Source organism: Argentina silus (genome assembly GCF_951799395.1).
Source record: "Argentina silus genome assembly, chromosome: 18".
Lineage (NCBI taxonomy): Eukaryota > Metazoa > Chordata > Actinopteri > Argentiniformes > Argentinidae > Argentina > Argentina silus.
The window spans coordinates 4,163,622-4,179,519 of record NC_139672.1 but is presented as its reverse complement, the minus strand read 5'-3'; the positions used below and the strand labels follow the sequence as shown (position 1 = coordinate 4,179,519).

General features: G+C 44.2%; 2 protein-coding genes across 2 annotated transcripts in view; both read left to right on the top strand.

Moving 5' to 3' along the window:
* Nucleotides 1-1,189: 1,189 nt before the first annotated feature.
* On the top strand, nucleotides 1,190-6,726 carry viml (vimentin like). Its single transcript, XM_083690556.1, has 9 exons — nucleotides 1,190-1,789; nucleotides 2,164-2,224; nucleotides 4,004-4,099; nucleotides 4,182-4,349; nucleotides 5,045-5,170; nucleotides 5,487-5,707; nucleotides 6,008-6,051; nucleotides 6,157-6,245; nucleotides 6,333-6,726. Exons 1-9 carry the CDS (start codon nucleotides 1,266-1,268, stop codon nucleotides 6,366-6,368), a joined length of 1,365 nt encoding a protein of 454 aa, XP_083546682.1. The 5' UTR covers nucleotides 1,190-1,265; the 3' UTR covers nucleotides 6,369-6,726.
* A 1,814-nt stretch (nucleotides 6,727-8,540) lies between these two features.
* Nucleotides 8,541-15,898, top strand: part of pde1cb (phosphodiesterase 1C, calmodulin-dependent b) — a gene marked incomplete at both ends in the record, with an annotated part of 61,142 nt that continues 53,784 nt past the window's right edge. Inside the window, one exon of the mRNA XM_083690433.1 lies at nucleotides 8,541-8,811. Within this exon, the coding sequence (XP_083546559.1) occupies nucleotides 8,541-8,811 (271 nt within the window). The remainder of the gene's footprint in view (nucleotides 8,812-15,898) is intronic.

The following is a 15,898-nucleotide window of genomic DNA, read 5'->3' as shown; positions in this document are numbered from 1 at the left end:
TGAATAACAAGCAATAACAATAGCAATAGCAATAACAATAGCAATAACAACATCTATCATACAATTAGCTAACCAGTTAGTGAGTCCTGGATATGGAAACAAGCGTAGGGTGAGGTTGCTGAAACACTGATCCAATGCTGATCCAAAGCCAGTGGCTTTGGGGTTAGGGTTAGGGTTCGGGTTCGGGTTAGGGTTCGGGTTCGGGTTAGGGTTAGGGTTAGGGTTAGGGTTCGGGTTAGGGTTAGGGTTAGGGTTGGAGGTAGGGTTAAGGCTGCAGGATTATTTTTAAGTTCATAACATATAAACGCCTTATTCTTTGAATATTTGACCCAATAACACAACATTAGATTTAGTCAATCAGGTTGACCCAACTATCCACTTATGGGTCATAGCACTGATAACAACAATTTAGCTACCTCCAAGAAGATGCTATACCACAATATTACCCACAGACATGGATGTGAAATGTGTCCTCTGTCCCATGCACTAATGGTTAGGCTAGGGGGAGGGGTAAACTGACCCCGGATCTGTGTGCCTATATACGGGCATCTTACCCGAAGGGATAGGAAAGTAAGGGTATTTTCACACTTGGTCCTTTTTTTAAGCAGACTTTTGTGAACTCAGAGTAGTTCGCCCAAACTGTCAGGGTATTTTCACATATAGTTCATTTTGAAAGAACTGAACTGAGTCCTCTTTAAGTGAACCAAGAGGTGACACAAAAGAAATAGTTATTTTTTAATTCACACTGCCCTTCTGTTTGAATGAGTTTTCTTGCTGGTCCATTTCAGCAGTGATGACGTCTCAGTCAACTTTCACAGTCACATCTTTCATTGGAACTCAGGCCAATTAATTACTTTGAACCTTGGGTAATTGCACATTAAAAAGCACCACAGACCTAACATGAACCGAAAATGGACCAGCATCCTCATTCAAAGAGAGGGAAATGTGAATAATTAAAAAACTGAGTTCATTAAAAAAAAACAAAAAAACACCTCGGTTCACTTTAAGAGGTCTGAGTTCGGTTCTTTTAAAGACGACTTTGGAAATAGCCTACCCTATCTCTCTTTTCGGCATGCTATTGGATCCCGGCAACGCCAGTCATGCTGCCGGGACCCGCTATGTCATTTGCATAAGGAGTGGACTATAAATCATCCCGTTAACAACTCCTCGTTGGCTTGGGGAACTTTAGCAGAGACTGGTGAAGCAAAAGGGAACCAACTCTTCTACTTTCAAAACTGCGTAAGAGAAATAACGCCTGCTGAAAGATGTCTATAAGATACAATTCTTCATACAAAAAGATGTTTGGTGGCCAAGAGAGACCCATCAGGTCCACCTACTCCTCCTCAAGCCGCCAGTTCTCCAGCCCGATGCGCTCCCGGGTCTCTTTCGGTGTCTCCTCCGGCCCGACCATATATGCGTCCAAAACCCAGAGGATTCGCAGCAGCTCAGCGATGCCCCGGCTGGCGTCGGAGAGTCTGGACTTCTCCCTGTCCGATGCCATTAACACCGAGTTCAAAACTAACCGGACCAACGAAAAGGCGCAGATGCAGTCCTTGAATGACCGCTTCGCCAGCTACATCGACAAGGTGCGTTTCCTGGAGCAGCAAAATAAGATCCTTAATGCGGAACTGGAGCAGTTGCGGGGCAAAGGGACGTCCCGCATTGGTGACCTGTACGAGGAGGAGATGCGGGAGCTGCGGCGTCAAGTGGACCAACTCACTAACGAGAAAGCCCGGGTAGAGGTTCACAGGGACAACCTTGCAGATGACATCGAGCGGATAAGAGAAAAGTAAGCCTAGGTCTACCTGATAAACTAGCACAATCTTTGAAGTTCTGAATACAACAATAACCATAGACATGGCATCATTTATGTGTGGATCTAGGCTTTGTAGTAGGCTTATTTCCCAGGCTACCAAATTAAATGCATTTTTATCAATAGGATTTAATTAACATATTCTCTCTATCCAAGTTAAATGTTAGACAGGTGTAGGCTACACTCTCCATATTGTGCATTACCTTATCTTCTGCATTTCAAACAGGCCTACTGCCACCTCAGAGGCACAGTGACAGAAGTTTACAGAGTAAAGGAAGGGGGGAGAGACCATGCCATCTCCAAATGGGGAGTGGCTTTCTGAATGCCTGCTTGTTTTTCTGTCACTGCAGGCTCCAAGAGGAGATTATGCAGCGTGAGGAGGCTGAATCTAACATGCAGAGCTTCAGGCAGGTAAGACAGTGTCACAACGTCGTGTTCCCTCATTGTCCTGCATTGTTTTTCTCCATCTAATCTAATGATGGGAAAAAAGTGGAATCTGCAGAATAGTGAATATTCCAAAAGTTCCAATACTAGTCTATTCAACATCATTTCAAATAGATAGCTGTGTGAGTTGGCCTGGCACAATAGAACCAGTGGGATCTAAAAAAAAGTGCAAAACTCACTCATCTGGCACTCCAGCCAGGAGCTGGACAGCATTGGTTTAGGGCTGTGTAGGGCAACACAAAAAGACTTGGCAGTCCAGCCAAATGAGGCCTACATTAGGACATGTCTCACCGTCTGGTTGGGTGGTTCTGCCACAACAGAGGCCGTCTGGACCGGAGTTATCAGAGCGAGAACCCATGTGATCCTGTCTGAATACTGGAAAGCCCTCAGTGAACAAAACAACGGAAATTCTGGTTCTGTACTAGTTAGCAGTCTTGGTTTGTAGGCCCAACAATTTATAATGAGATACTGTGAAAGAGCAGCTGCAATTAAGTTTGTTGATGACAAAGTTGTTATCTGTAATCCAGTGGAGGCTGGTGGAGGTAGAAATCGGAGGACGGGCTCATTGTAATGCATGGTTGATACTATTTCTCATTCCATTCCAATGAGCACGTCCTTCGATTTCTACCTCCACCAGCCTCCCCTGCTGTAATCCATTTGTCTGTCAGTTAAGAATAAACTTAAGTCATAAACTATGACTTACAGTATGGTTACTGAACTAGGCCTACTCAAGCAATTAGCAAAACTTTAGTTGTATTGCACCTTCAGATCTACTGCAACTCACACTTCATGACTGTGTTGGAGTTGACTATCTGCATCCTCTTAAACAGCAGAGCTTTAGGTGAAGCTGGCGTCACAGCAGTGTGAAGTTTGACTTCTATCCAAGGAGGTGACTCTGCAGTTTTTAGGCATAGAGTGATCGATAGATGATGTAGAACAACAACCTTGAATATGAGTCTGCTACAGTGGCAGGCAGGCAGACAGGCAGCCAGGCAGGCAGGCAGACAGGCAGGCAGACAGGCAGACAGACAGACAGACAGGCAGGCAGGCAGGCAGGCAGGCAGTCAGGAGGCAGACAGACAGACAGGCAGGCAGCCAGGCAGGCAGGCAGGCAGGCAGACAGACAGACAGACAGACAGACAGACAGACAGACAGACAGACAGACAGACAGACAACAGGGCCGGGCCGTCTCTCAGCTCCAGGCCTGCGGAACTGGGCCTGCGGAACTCTGCTGAATGGCAGACTTTATCTATGGCATTAGAGCAAGGCAAAGCTGCTTCTGTGCTGATACCTCAGTTGCCACCAGGGCCCTGACAAAGCAGACTATTGTGCCAAGGTTGTGTGTGTGTGTGTGTGTGGGTGTGTGTGTGTGTGTGTGTGGGTGTGTGTGTGTGTGTGTGTGTGTGTGTGTGTGTGGGGGTTTGGGACTCAAATACAGAGGGACAAACACAGGCAGTGTATACTGAAGTGGCCTTAGGCTCGATATGGTATTTGCCTGACAGGATCCTGTCCATCTGTCAGAGGTCTAGTCAGTTTAGCCAAAGAGGCAGCATGTTGTTCTAGAACAAGATGCTTAAACTGAGAGGAGACACAGTTCCCTTTGTTGTTGCCATACGCTGTGGTATTTGCCATACCACTACAGTTGGTTTTGTGTGTGTGTGTTTGTGTATGTGTGTGTGTGTGTGTGTGTGTGTGTGTGTTTGTGTGTGTGCGCGTACCCTACTCATCATCAATGTCATGATACAGGATGTGGACAACGCTGCCCTCGCCAGATTGGACCTGGAACGGAAGGTGGAGTCCCTCCAGGAGGAGATCATCTTCCTCAAGAAGCTCCATGATGAGGTAAGAACCCATCCTACACACATACACACACACACACACACACACACACACACCGATACTCCCCTCCTTCTGACCCTGCCAGGAGATGCTGGAGATGCAGACCCAGATGCAGGAGCAGCAGCATGTGCAGCAGGTGGACATGGACGTGGCTAAGCCTGACCTGACCTCTGCCCTGAGAGACGTTCGTCTGCAGTATGAGAACCTGGCCTCCAAGAACATCCAAGAGTCTGAGGACTGGTACAAATCTAAGGTAAACACAGCTCACTCTCTATCCAGCTCTCTGTGTTTACTGCCCCCTCCTCGTCTCTCTCTACCTATCATCAAGCGTTCCTGCTGCTGTTCAGTGAGAACACATGCACAGTATGTGGCAGTCAGTCAAGACACAGAGAGAGAGAGAGTGAGAGTGAGAGAGTGTGTGTGTGTGTGTGTGTGTGTGTGAGAGAGAGAGAGAGAGAGATAGAGAGAGGAGTATCTAATCTTGTTTAATGTTGTTACTCTCTGAGTGAAGGTTTGAACTAAATGTTCTCACACAAGCTTCCCTCTTGCTCTTCTCATCTCGTCTTATCTCAATGTATTATACTCTGTAACACTTAACATAAAAGTGCCTATCTGTGTCCATCTCTCACCTTTCATCTACTCTGGCTCTCTCTCCCTCTGGCTCTCTCTCTCTCTCTCTCTCTCAATCTCTGTACATCTCTCCTCTGCTGACTGAATTGAAAATATGAATAAGCTCTCTCTCTCTCTCTCCCCTCTCTTTCTCTCTCTCTCCCCCCCCTCTCTCTCTCTCTTGCTCCCCTCTCTCTCTTGCTCTCTCTCTCTCCCCTCTCTCTCTCTCTCCCCCCCTCTCGCTCTCTCTCTCACTCTCTCTCTCTCCCTCTCCCTCCCTCCCCCTCTCTCTGTCCCCCTCCCTCTCCCTCCGTCTCTCTCTCCCCTGGTGATTGACAGTTTTCTGACCTCACTGACGCTGCTGCACGTAACACTGATGCCCTCCGCGTGGCGAAGCAGGAAGCCAATGACTACAGGCGTCAGGTGCAGGCGCTCACCTGTGAGGTGGACGCCCTCAAAGGAACTGTGAGTATGACACATGCACTACCAACCACTCAGGGCAGCTTTCAAAAGTAATTTACTTGATGTCATATTAAATGAAGGATGTCAAGGAGGCATTACATTTGGAATTACATTTGTTTCCCATGTCAAGACTTGACTTTTTGTGTTACCTAAAACCTAAAACCGGGCCTTTTATGTGCAAATCTGACATTAGATGTTCTCTATGAGAGTGACAGTAGTTTGATGATCTGCAGAGATCGGAGGTCTGCATGTTCTGATTCAATGAGAGCACTTAGTCCCCTACACTAACACTGTGTTTCCTCTCTCTCTCCTTCCCCAGAACGAGTCTATGGACCGACAGATGAGGGAGATGGAGGAGAACTTCTCCATGGAGACGGGTGGTTGCCAGGACACCATCGGCCGTCTGGAGGAGGACATCCGTAACATGAAGGACGAGATGGCTCGTCACCTGAGAGAGTACCAGGACCTGCTCAACGTCAAGATGGCCCTGGACATCGAGATCGCCACCTACAGGAAACTGCTGGAAGGAGAGGAGAGCAGGTCAGAGGGATAGTTGTTTGTATTTTAAGTTAAGTTTGTAAGTTTAAGTTAACTGATGTAATAAGGAGGTAATTATTTTGATACAAGGGAGTTGAAATGAGTGTAATCAGTGGTGAAAATTGGGGGGAAACCCACTAGAACCGGGTTCCGGGAGTGAACTTGTTGCTGTTAAAATACTTCAATTTCATCATTCAATTTGCCCCTGGACCCATCAGGGTTCCCCCTGTGAATTCATTCAATTTTCACCCCTGAGCGTAATGATTTACTCAACACTTTCTTATTTGTCTCTTTATTTTATAGAATTTCCACTCCACTGCCAAACTTCTTATCCCTAAACATGAGAGGTAGGTTCTGTTCCTGATGGCTGTAATCAATAGATGAATAATTAGCATGGATGATGTTCTACAGTATGATGAAACTTCTCTATTCAATGTCACCTGTTACTATAGAAACCATGGTTGAGCCCCCCAGAGCCCATGTTGAAACCTCATCAACCAAGAAGATCCTCATCAAGACCATTGAGACCAGGGATGGCCAGGTATGATCAAGCGCTATATTTAGCAGCTTTTAAACAAAGATATTGATTGTATCCGCTCCTAACTCTTGTCTCTCCACTTTTGTACAGGTGATCAATGAGTCCATGAACCATGACCTGGAGTAACCTCTCCTTGTATCTGTCTATGCCAAAACACCAGTGGCAACATGAAGCAATGCATTTTTCCTGTGATAAACAAAACCACACAAACCAGATAGCAAACCAACATACGCTTTTAAAAGTGCCTTTTTATGTGGAGATAAGCCTGTTAGTTGAGACAGAGACCTCCAGCTGAGAGTATCTTCCTTCGTCACGTATGCTCTTGTTCAGATACTGTACACACAACACAGCAATAGCAATACTTTCTGAGTTCTGAACAAAAATGTTGCAATGTCACCAAAAATATTTTTGATTGAAACTGCTTCTCTCTCTCCTCTTACAGCCTGTATGTTAAATGAAGTGAAAAAACAAACATTTAAATTGTCTCTGAAACAGCAATAAAAATAAAAAAAGTTTAGAAAAGAAAATCTAGTGCCATTCTTTGACGCGTATTTCTTTGTAATGGAATTGTCATAATTTGATCTGATTATTCCAGATTGTTTTAGCTCAACTTGTTAACTCTATTTTGGTCTGAGAATAGGCCTACTGTGGTGAATTCCAGATTATATTGTCCTTGGAAAGTGAGGGTGGTGTGGAGCTAAAAGAGTACACTAATGTAATCATCATCACAGGGCTCTATTCAGGCGAACATGTACTTGTTTATGCTTCTTGACTGAAAATATTTCAACAACAAAAAAAACCCAGACAATTCAGAAGTGAATAGAGTACCTGCAAGATGTTATTGTCTGTTCTTTGTGACCTCAGGGTCACCTCATACTCCCTGCTCAGCGCCATTTTCACCGTAAGGGTACACTTATTGAGAATTGACAGTTGCTCTGAGAAACCCTGTGTTTAAGTATCCTTCCGTGCCCTCAATTCCTGTCAGAAGTCTAATTTTAGCAGCTTCCCAGATCACTCCCTCCCCTGTCCATAATGCTATCACACATTTAATAGGATGAAGAGGGTAGGAGTCATGTCTACTGATGTATGGACTGACCTTTCTACCTCCAGAGGCTTGACTTCTACTGTAGCCTAATCAAGTAACATCAGTCCTTAGCCACGGCTGACAATTTAAGGGTCTGGAGGAGCACACAATATCAGCAATTATAGTGTGATACATCTATAGAGAGGAAGTGTGTGTGTGTGTGTGTGTGTGTGTGTGTGTGTGTGTGTGTGTGTGTGTGTGTGTGTGTGTGTGTGTGTGTGTGTGTGTGTGTGTGTGTGTGTGTGTGTGTGTGGATTTGCAAACACTCATTAACCTCTTCTCAGAAGTGAAAAAGTATGATCTGTCTACTCTGCCAAATATTAAAGGCAGGGCAGGGCGGGCAGTTGGGCTATGTGTGTAGCCTTTGAGACAGAAGAATTCTACCTCAATGACGTACATTGAGCGACCGAGTGTATTTGACTGCCACCTAACGGTGCTGAAGATCCTTTGCACCCTTCCCCAGAAGTCTAATTTTAGCAGCTTATGCGTAATGATTAGTTGAACTCTTTATTTACATAGAACTGTATGTTGCTGGCATTAACTATTTCATGATCGTATTCAATATTAATATGCAAACATTAATGTACGGTAAAATATGCAGATACCAGTTGAGCAATTGCAAATTTTTGAAGAGTGGATTCTAAAATAAGTGGACCTTAGATAACAGTCTTGTGTTAAAAGTTGTTTCAAAATGAGAAACGTGAACATTTCCATCACATTTCCAATGCACTTGATTTCCTCATCATATTAATAATCCGGGACACTTGCCAGACTAATTAGTGCCGCTTGTTTTCGCTAACCGTGCCCCCGAGAGTTCAATCTCTTCGCCAAGAACTTTCTCCCTGTGACGACATCCCCTGTCGACAAAAAGGATGCGCTCAAAGAGGATGAAGGTATGATGAAGGCTGCTCAAATGTAGTTTAGCTCGACTTTTCTGTATTCCAAGGTATAGGCTACTTTTCTTGAATTATTTCATGAATTATTTTTCTGAATATCGGAGCGAACCGGCGATTTAACTAATATACAAGATGAGCATGCTTCTTCTGCATATTTGGCTACCTGGAAATAGGCTGTTTCTTTAGAAAATTTGGGACACAATTAGGGACACAATTTTGAAAATATAGATTTATCTACTATGCTTTGTTCATTGCACTTCAACCCTTAAAATACAGTATGACCTGCTCTGACTGATAAGAGGACTTCAAACAGTTGTAATGGGCTCCGTGACATCCGCCTTGACAAGAAGGACAAGACACGCATTGGTCAAAGTGGGTTCAGAACCGGAGCATGACTCCGAGCGAAGCCATTCAGCCCCAGAAACGGACCGGGGCAGGAAGAAAAGCGTGCGCTTGAACGTGTCTTCGGGCCAAATCGGAAGACAGAGCACTACGCAGTCGCTCTCCGAGGTCCTGAACGCACAGGACGGTGATGGGGTGGCGCAAACTTCGAGCAGTGTGGAAGAGCCCCCTGGAAGTGAACTTCACCGTAAGTCTCTCTCGCAAACTCGGTGAACTGTACTGCACACCGGTTAAATATACAAATGCAATTGTGATTTACATCTGAACAACATTTACTTTCCCAAATGAAAATGAACCCTTAATGATTTCTTAGGCTATCTACATTTCTACAACAAAATAACCACATCTATATATTCACCACTTGTCTGGAGACATTCTTCCTCAACTCTTTGATAATATTGGATACCCCATCTGTTACCTTATCCTGATCTAAAATAACTCTTTTAATGGTTATTGCTCAATGTTTGCCTGTACATCCTAATACACAGCTTTATTGTGGTAGGCTACCGACCATTTGTCTGCAGATAAGAGAGTAGGGGCACTTTGACCCGAATGTATAAAAAAACAGCTTCATAGGAATACAGACAACACTGGCATAGTCATAATGAATGGATAGTATCCTTTGAAGACCAACCTGTGGGCTGTGAATGTATGCGTGTCTGAACTACCAAAGCATCTCTTTGATGTCAGAGTGATAGTGTCCCTTGATCTGTTTCTGTAAAATATTTGAGAGATGTTCTGAAAAGTCTGCCCAAATACTTACTAACTCACATCTATTTCTGAATAAAAGAATGCTGATTCTAACGGCTGTGGGAGCGGAGAGCCTAGTCTTTGCATACGCTAAAGACCCCAACCCTGACCAGCACTTTTAGCATACATTTCTACACATTTCTACAACAACATCTTCTTTTTTCCATTAACCAGGTAACATGAGAATCCCCTAAGCCTTTAAGAGAATCCCCTTAGCCCTTTCCTGCTCTATCTCTTTTCCTCTGTTCAACCCTTCCCCACCTCCCTCCTCCCTGCTTCTCTGTGTCCCTCTTTCCCTCACTACCGGCTCTGGCTCAAACACCCTCCCTCCCTCCCTCCCTCCCTCCCTCCCTCCCTCCCTCTTTCCTATCTCTCCCTAGAAGAGTGGATTTGTCCCCGGATGGCTCCATAAATATCAGCTGTGCTGCGGTTGTCATGGCCATGTGAGAGTGATGCTTCATGGAGAGTTTCCTTCCCTCTCCCTGGTGTGTAGGTGGAGCACCTGATGAGGTCCTCTCTCCACCTGAGGAGTGTCTGTGTGTCTGTGTCCTCCGTGGCTCTCACCTGCTCACTCCCCTGGTCCACTGAGAGGAGAGCAACAGACACAAACTCACATTACCTTTCTGGATCAATCAGTGAACTCAGCCTCTGCCAGACAGTCTCCGACTAGATGTACGTAGATATCTGGTCAGCTGTGAAGACGATTGTGACCATAGTCGAGTTTAGATGAGATGTTTGCGTAGTACCCCTGGTTTGAGATACACAATACGAGATTGTTCAAACATCTCTCAGCAATAGCTCTGATTGTCCTATCCACACCTCTGATTGGAGGTTTCTCCATCTGGAGGTCAAGAGGAGCATACAATATCTCACTAGTAATACTGTATGGTATAACTGCACTCTGTTTTACAGTACATAAATGCTTGTGTATTTCGAGTAATGCATTCAGTAGTACATGTTTCTCTGTGATGATACTTTACTCTCTCCTCAGTCTCACAGGGGGTAAGGAGAGGAAGGGCTTCTTGTGAGTGTGAATCCCTCTTTGAGAGAGAGGTGTAAATGTAGGCCACAGGAGATTGTGTAATAGCCGTGTTATTGAAGTGGTGTAATTACTCTGCTGTTGATTGGTTTCCTATAGCAGGAAGTAGGTCGTAGCAGGGGAGGCTGTTGGAGGTTGAAATCGGAGGATGGCTCATTGTAATGCATGGAATGCAATGAAGACTGGTATCAAACATGTGTGTTTGAAACCATTCCTCATTCCATTCCATGCATTACAATGAGCCTGTCCTCTGATTTCTACCTCCAACAGCCTCCACTCTTAGAGGGTGTCCCTGTGAGGGAACAAGGGGGGATGCTTCTCTCTTACCGACCATGGGAGGATTATGTAGATTGAAACCTAATCAACTATTTATTGTTTAATATGGGTTCTTTAGTGCTGTAAGAGAGATGAGAAGCTACTTATGTTTAATTGGGATCTTATGTCTTATTCCTGTAAATTTCAAGATATTAGTCTCAGTCGAATGGTTCTTGTGTATTTCTCTAGAGAGGAACGGCTGGAATGTTGGCCTCGTCTGTTTTATTTTTGCCGTTTTCGTTTGGATTACTTGATGGCTTGATTATCTTCCTCCTCAGTATTTATTCTGATCCTAGCGTGGGAGTGCAGTAATCTTTTAGGCGCCCTGCTGGTCAGCCTGGTATTATTTGACACTATTGAGTTGCCTATTTCTCTAAGACATGTTCTGGACAGGACTGCTGTGCTGTGTACTGTGTAGCTATTTGTTATTTTTTCAGCATACAGCTGAGAAAACAGTGATTATCACACTGGGACTTTTGGCTGGATGGATTCATGTTTCTGCTTGGGAAAACTATTGATCATAATCAAAAGGCCTGCAAATGTCTGAGTCCACAGCACACACAGCAACAGTGGGGCATCGACCTTTGATCCCAGGGAATCACAAGGCTTAAAAGGCAGCGAGCAGACCTTGATTTGTATGGTTCTGTTTTGTCAGATAATTTCCCTCAGGTTACCCAACATGAGCTAACATTACCTTAAATGTCTCCCTAATGAGTGTTTGTCAGGGGAAGACACAAGATCCCTAGCTCCCAGTGTCTCTTAATGACTTGAGTGTGTCACTGTGGTAACAGCCGAGAGGAACAGACTGTTCAGGCGATGTTGTCTCGTTCCATGGTTCCGTGTTCTGGGGGAGACTCTAATGAGCTTGTTTTCCCTCCTATTATGAATGTGATGATCACAATATTCCATATTCCATAAGAGTGAATGCCACTGTCGTCTGTCTCTCTGGAGTTGTTCTATCTTTGACCTGCTAAAGGGAGTCATGAGGAAGCATAGAGAACATTGCTTTGTGGTTTCTACGGTTGTGTTCTTCTACTCATTAGCAACTAAACCATGTTTAGTTTATGGGAATGTCAGCATAAGTATGAATGTCAGCGTGATGTAGCAGCGTGTGTGCAGCATTGCAAACAATGTGAACAAAATCTAAAGGAATAGGAGAAATATTATCTGTAAAATCTCTTAGAAGTTGATATGCGATTCGGTTCCATCCACACGCTGTCACCTTTTATTGAGATGAATGGTTGTGGTTTGTCATCTCTCTTTTTCATGTCCAGATCAAAGGTGAGTGACAGTCCTCTGCAGACATAATAGGACCCAGGTGTGTTTATGTATGAACAATACACTACAATAATCACACGACATCACACACAAGCTGTGAGCCACGTACTAAGATGGAATTTATCCCTCGTGCAACAGAATATATACATCTAAATGTATATACATTTTGGGTCACATTCCTTATTTCCTATAATATTTTCTGTCGTGCATTTATTTACTTTTTTTCCATGTGATTATACTGGCTTAAAGGGTGAATTAAATCATTATCAAGATATAAAATGCATCACATTTTCAGTTATGGAGTTACTCTACATACAGTATTAAATCAGCTCTTGTGTCTCAAAATGTAAACAAAACGAGACCACAAATTGTGATCATTGAAAGCCAAAGAACAATGCTTTTAGTTACAGTTATGTAGTATTACTCTGGAAAGTATCATATAACATATGCCATTTAGCTGACGCTTTTATCCAAAGCGACTTACATTGCAGTAAGTGCATACATTTTTCAGTATATATGGTCCCAGCAGGAATCAAACCCACAACCTTAGCTTTGTTAACACCATGCTCTACCAACTGAGCCACAGACACTTGACAACATCATGATAAGCTTCACAACATCAGATTAACTCTTTATCCTCCTCAGTGTCATTTCTAAATCATTATACAACGGGTTGATGAAAACAAGCATTGTGATTGGCCGAGAGGCATTCAAAGCCGTGATTTAATAACAATTTAAATTACGGACATTTATACACATTGAGTCAAAGGTCTGACTCAAAGGTCTCATGGTTGCCTGGTGACTGTGAAGTCAGCTTGACAATGACCCCTCAAGGAATCTTGGCAAGGATATATATGTATTGTATCACATGTTGAAAGCTATAGATAAATGTCCTCTCCTTCAATCTAAATGAGGTTTCTCAAACAACTAGATTGGCTTTGGATTCAATTAATTAGTAAAATGATACTATGTAATAAAACAGCAAAACTTCCAGTGAGTGCAAAGAAAATATATGTACAGCATAACAACACTTGAATGACCTGTTTCCAATGCATTAGTACAGTACGACTTGCTATAAACCTTCATAACAGCTTAATAACAGCCTCATCATCTACCAGTTCATTCACAAAGCATCTCATACAGGTGGTTCGTACAGTAGAAAGGATTCCAGAGTGTTTCTCCATTGGGGGTTTGTATCTGACATCACTTCTTTTTGCCCCATTCCCTAATTGCCCTTTCCTCCTCCATCAATCACCCACTAATAGGAGTGCAGTCTAATGCTCTAGCCCCCCGGAAATCATTAGAGAACAGTCCAACACCTCCAGTAACACGTGCCAGCCAGCCAACCCTCCCCCCCACCCCACTCCCCCCACCCCCCTATGAATGTGCTAACTAGACTGTGCTTCCCACACCTCTGTCACAATCGTGCGGCTATTAAAAATGAGTGTAATTGTGAATTCTGAAGGTCTCACAACGTTTGAGTCGTTCCCCCCCCCCCCCCCCCCCCGTTTTTTAGTGACTTCAAAGCCATTGTGATTAGGGTAGAGTCCGTCATGTTGTGTGTGAGTAAAACATTATCATGCTGTGGAACACTGAGTTGATTTGTTCATATGATGAAAAATGCATCGTCTCTGTAGGATAGGATGAGAAACAACATGTATCACAGAAAGCGTCTTCCATGCAGATGATAATTAGGCTGTTTCTCCCAGTAGGATGACACATCTTGTGATCAGTGGATCCAGGACGGTCGTCGTATACTCTGCACCTTCTAGTGGCAGGTGGTACTGAGATTAGTCATCGTTGTACACAGACACCAGCAGACATGACGGCTGTTTAGAATTCATTCTATCCACCACTCCAAACGCTGCTGCTGGGATTTCCACTCCTTTACAGTACATGAATCATGTACTGTCATCTTTTAGTCATGTAGCAGACCCACTTATCCAATAAGTACATTTGTCTTTAGTCAGTGAATCAACCATACAGTACATCACAATAAATCAGAATAAGAAATAAGTCTTTCCATAACAATAAGTGCCACGAGCAGTCACAGTGCTATTTTTATTTATTTCTTTATTTTTCTTTTCATTCTTTTTTCCCTTCTTTTTGAAGTGTGTTAGATAATGCAGGGTGCTGCCGGTGATTTGGGGGAATTGATTATGGCTTGGTTGGTAGGAGGCTGCAGCAGAGAGAAGAACTGCAGGGGCTGAAACACAAAGGCAAGTGATTATCACTTCACATGATGGCCTGAGCCTGCAGGGAGAATGGAGAGGGGAGAAAAACATGGCCATCAGTATACAGCACAGGACAGAGTGCTTAAGAAAACAACCAACCAATACATACAGTACAGTGGAGGCTGGTGGAGGTTGAAATCAGAGGATGGGCTCATTGTAATGCATGGAATGGAATGGAATGAGGAACGGTATCAAACACTGTGATTTCCTCTGATTTCATCCTCTACCATCTTCCACTGATACAGTATCAAACCCCAAAGCCCAAACAAACACAAGGATGGACTGTCTCAGTGTTTACTTTCAATCTTACTGATTAGCTAGGGTACGGTGAACAAAATGTAAATTACATGTTGTGTTGTTTTCTGAACCATGTGTCACCGTCAACATACTGTCAAACAAATGAATAGCATCTAGATTGTTTGATGACTGAAGACTTGAAAACCGTCTTTAGTCCTTGAAAGGGAGATGACATTACAGAGACCAGAGCCACACAAGATTAGAATAATTAGAGGGCTGTAGTGAAACATGAAAAATGAAAAATGTCATCCCTTAAATGTCAAATAGTGCTAATAAGGGGGCCTTTCGCTCTGATGTGACTCAGTGGTGTATGAGGTAAGGGAGGAAAGAGCGCTAACAAGCTCAGGGGCTGAGAGAAGTTCCACACTGGAGATAATGAAACGGTCAGGGAGAAGAAGCCCAATCATCACCCATGTGAATGGTAGGCCATACAACAAACAAACAAACTCCATAGATTACATTTCAGTTTAATGAGTGTGAAATTGTGCTCTCAATCAAATACGATGATGGAGAACAGATTAGAGGTTAAATGAACCATTTTCTGATGCAGTAAAGTTTCAAATTACAATTTGATAAGTCATTAACCCGGAGAGCATCGGTGTGCACAGATCTACGCTCTTGAAATGGAGGATTAACCTTTGTTTAGAAACATCCATTTGACTGCAGTCTGTGGGTCACGTCCCACAACGGCCCTGCGATATCACAAAATTAAAATCAGGACCATTGATTCTGACACATGCAACACCAGGGGGAGAATGGTGCGTTTGATACCACTCCTCATTCCATCCCGTGCATTACAATGAGCTCGTCCTTCCGATTTCTACCTCCGCGAGCCTCCGCTGATGCACAGCCAACCTGACAGGTTCTTAATGCCTGATTGGCGCTCCAGCGGTGCCGGTCCGGAGATAGAGTCCAGTTGTGTAGGAGAGACGACTGTACTCTACGTCGTGGGAGGCGGGAGGCACCATGTCATTATTAGTGAGCTGAATAGCTGCTGTTCAGTAAGTGCTTGGCAGAGCCAGGAGTCACGTTCACAGAGGGATGTGCTAAGTGAGGGCCCCTCGCACCCCCCCCCCCCCCCCACACACACCCATCCCCTCCATCCCCTCCACCCCCCACCCTTCTCCGATGAAGTGATGTGAACAGAGAGCCGTGTTTGAGGCAGAGAGGGAGAGAGAAGAGGAGAGAGTATCGCAGCCTGGAGGAGCTTGTTGAGGTGGGAAGAGGTGTTACGAGGACAGGCAAGGAGGCGGACCGAAGAGGAGATAAAGAAGAACAGGATTCTGCTGTTTGAGCGCCGCACTCGTGTCCTTGACAACTCTCCCCACTGACTGCACTGAATCTCACAAGTGTCTGTGGAA

What these genes read in the sequence shown, in the direction of transcription:
- viml (XM_083690556.1), top strand. Translation starts at nt 1,266, where the DNA reads ATGTCTATAAGATACAATTCTTCATACAAAAAGATGTTTGGTGGCCAA. An exon ending in ATCGAGCGGATAAGAGAAAA is followed by an intron (nt 1,790 to 2,163) that starts GTAAGCCTAGGT and finishes CTGTCACTGCAG; the next exon opens with GCTCCAAGAGGAGATTATGC. An exon ending in ACATGCAGAGCTTCAGGCAG is followed by an intron (nt 2,225 to 4,003) that starts GTAAGACAGTGT and finishes GTCATGATACAG; the next exon opens with GATGTGGACAACGCTGCCCT.